This window comes from Mesitornis unicolor, unplaced genomic scaffold (assembly GCF_000695765.1).
Source record: "Mesitornis unicolor isolate BGI_N332 unplaced genomic scaffold, ASM69576v1 scaffold28600, whole genome shotgun sequence".
NCBI lineage: Eukaryota > Metazoa > Chordata > Aves > Mesitornithiformes > Mesitornithidae > Mesitornis > Mesitornis unicolor.
Window position 1 is genome coordinate 5,991 of NW_010159404.1, and position 665 is coordinate 6,655.

A 665-nucleotide genomic window follows, 5' to 3' on the forward strand; every position below is an offset into this window, starting at 1 on the left:
GACTCCCCCTGCCCCTCCTCAGCCGACGCCTCGCAAACTCGTCCCCATCAAACCTGCCCCGCTCCCCCTGGGCTCCAGTAAGAACAGCTTTGGGATCCTGTCATCAAAAGGGAACCTCTTCCAGATCCAGGGCTCTCAGGTCAGCACCTCCTACCCTGGGGGACAGCTGGTTTTTACCATTCAGAACCCAACCATCATCAACAAGGGCACCCGCTCGTCCGCCAACTTCCAGTACCAGGCAGTGCCGCAGATCCAGGCTGCGGGGGGACAGACCATCCAGGTCCAGCCCAACCTCACCAACCAGATCCAGATTATCCCGGGCACAAATCAAGCCATCCTCACCCCTTCATCTTCCTCTCACAAGCCTGTGCCCATCAAACCGGCTCCGGCGCAGAAGGGTGGAGCTTCGCCGGCGCAGGGCACGAGCAACGTGGTCAAGTTAACGGGCGGCAGCAACGTGACTCTTACCCTGCCCGTCAACAACCTGGTGAACGCCGCCGAGCCGGGTGCGCAGGCTCAGATCCTTGCGGAGAGCCCCTCGAAGCCCAGCAAAAAGCCTCGGAAGAAAGCCGTGTCGCCCGCCCAGCCCGTGGCCGTGGCCGAGCAGGTGGAGACGGTGTTAATCGAGACCACGGCGGAAAACATCATCCACTAGGGCAACACAC

The 665-nt window shown here is 61.5% G+C and overlaps 1 protein-coding gene across 1 annotated transcript in view; it reads left to right on the top strand.

Moving 5' to 3' along the window:
* Positions 1-665, top strand: part of SP2 (Sp2 transcription factor) — a 5,634-nt gene that overhangs the window by 838 nt on the left and 4,131 nt on the right. The window contains 1 exon segment of the mRNA XM_010186585.1: positions 1-652. This exon segment is cut by the window's left edge and continues 29 nt beyond it. Within this exon segment, the coding sequence (XP_010184887.1) occupies positions 1-652 (652 nt within the window).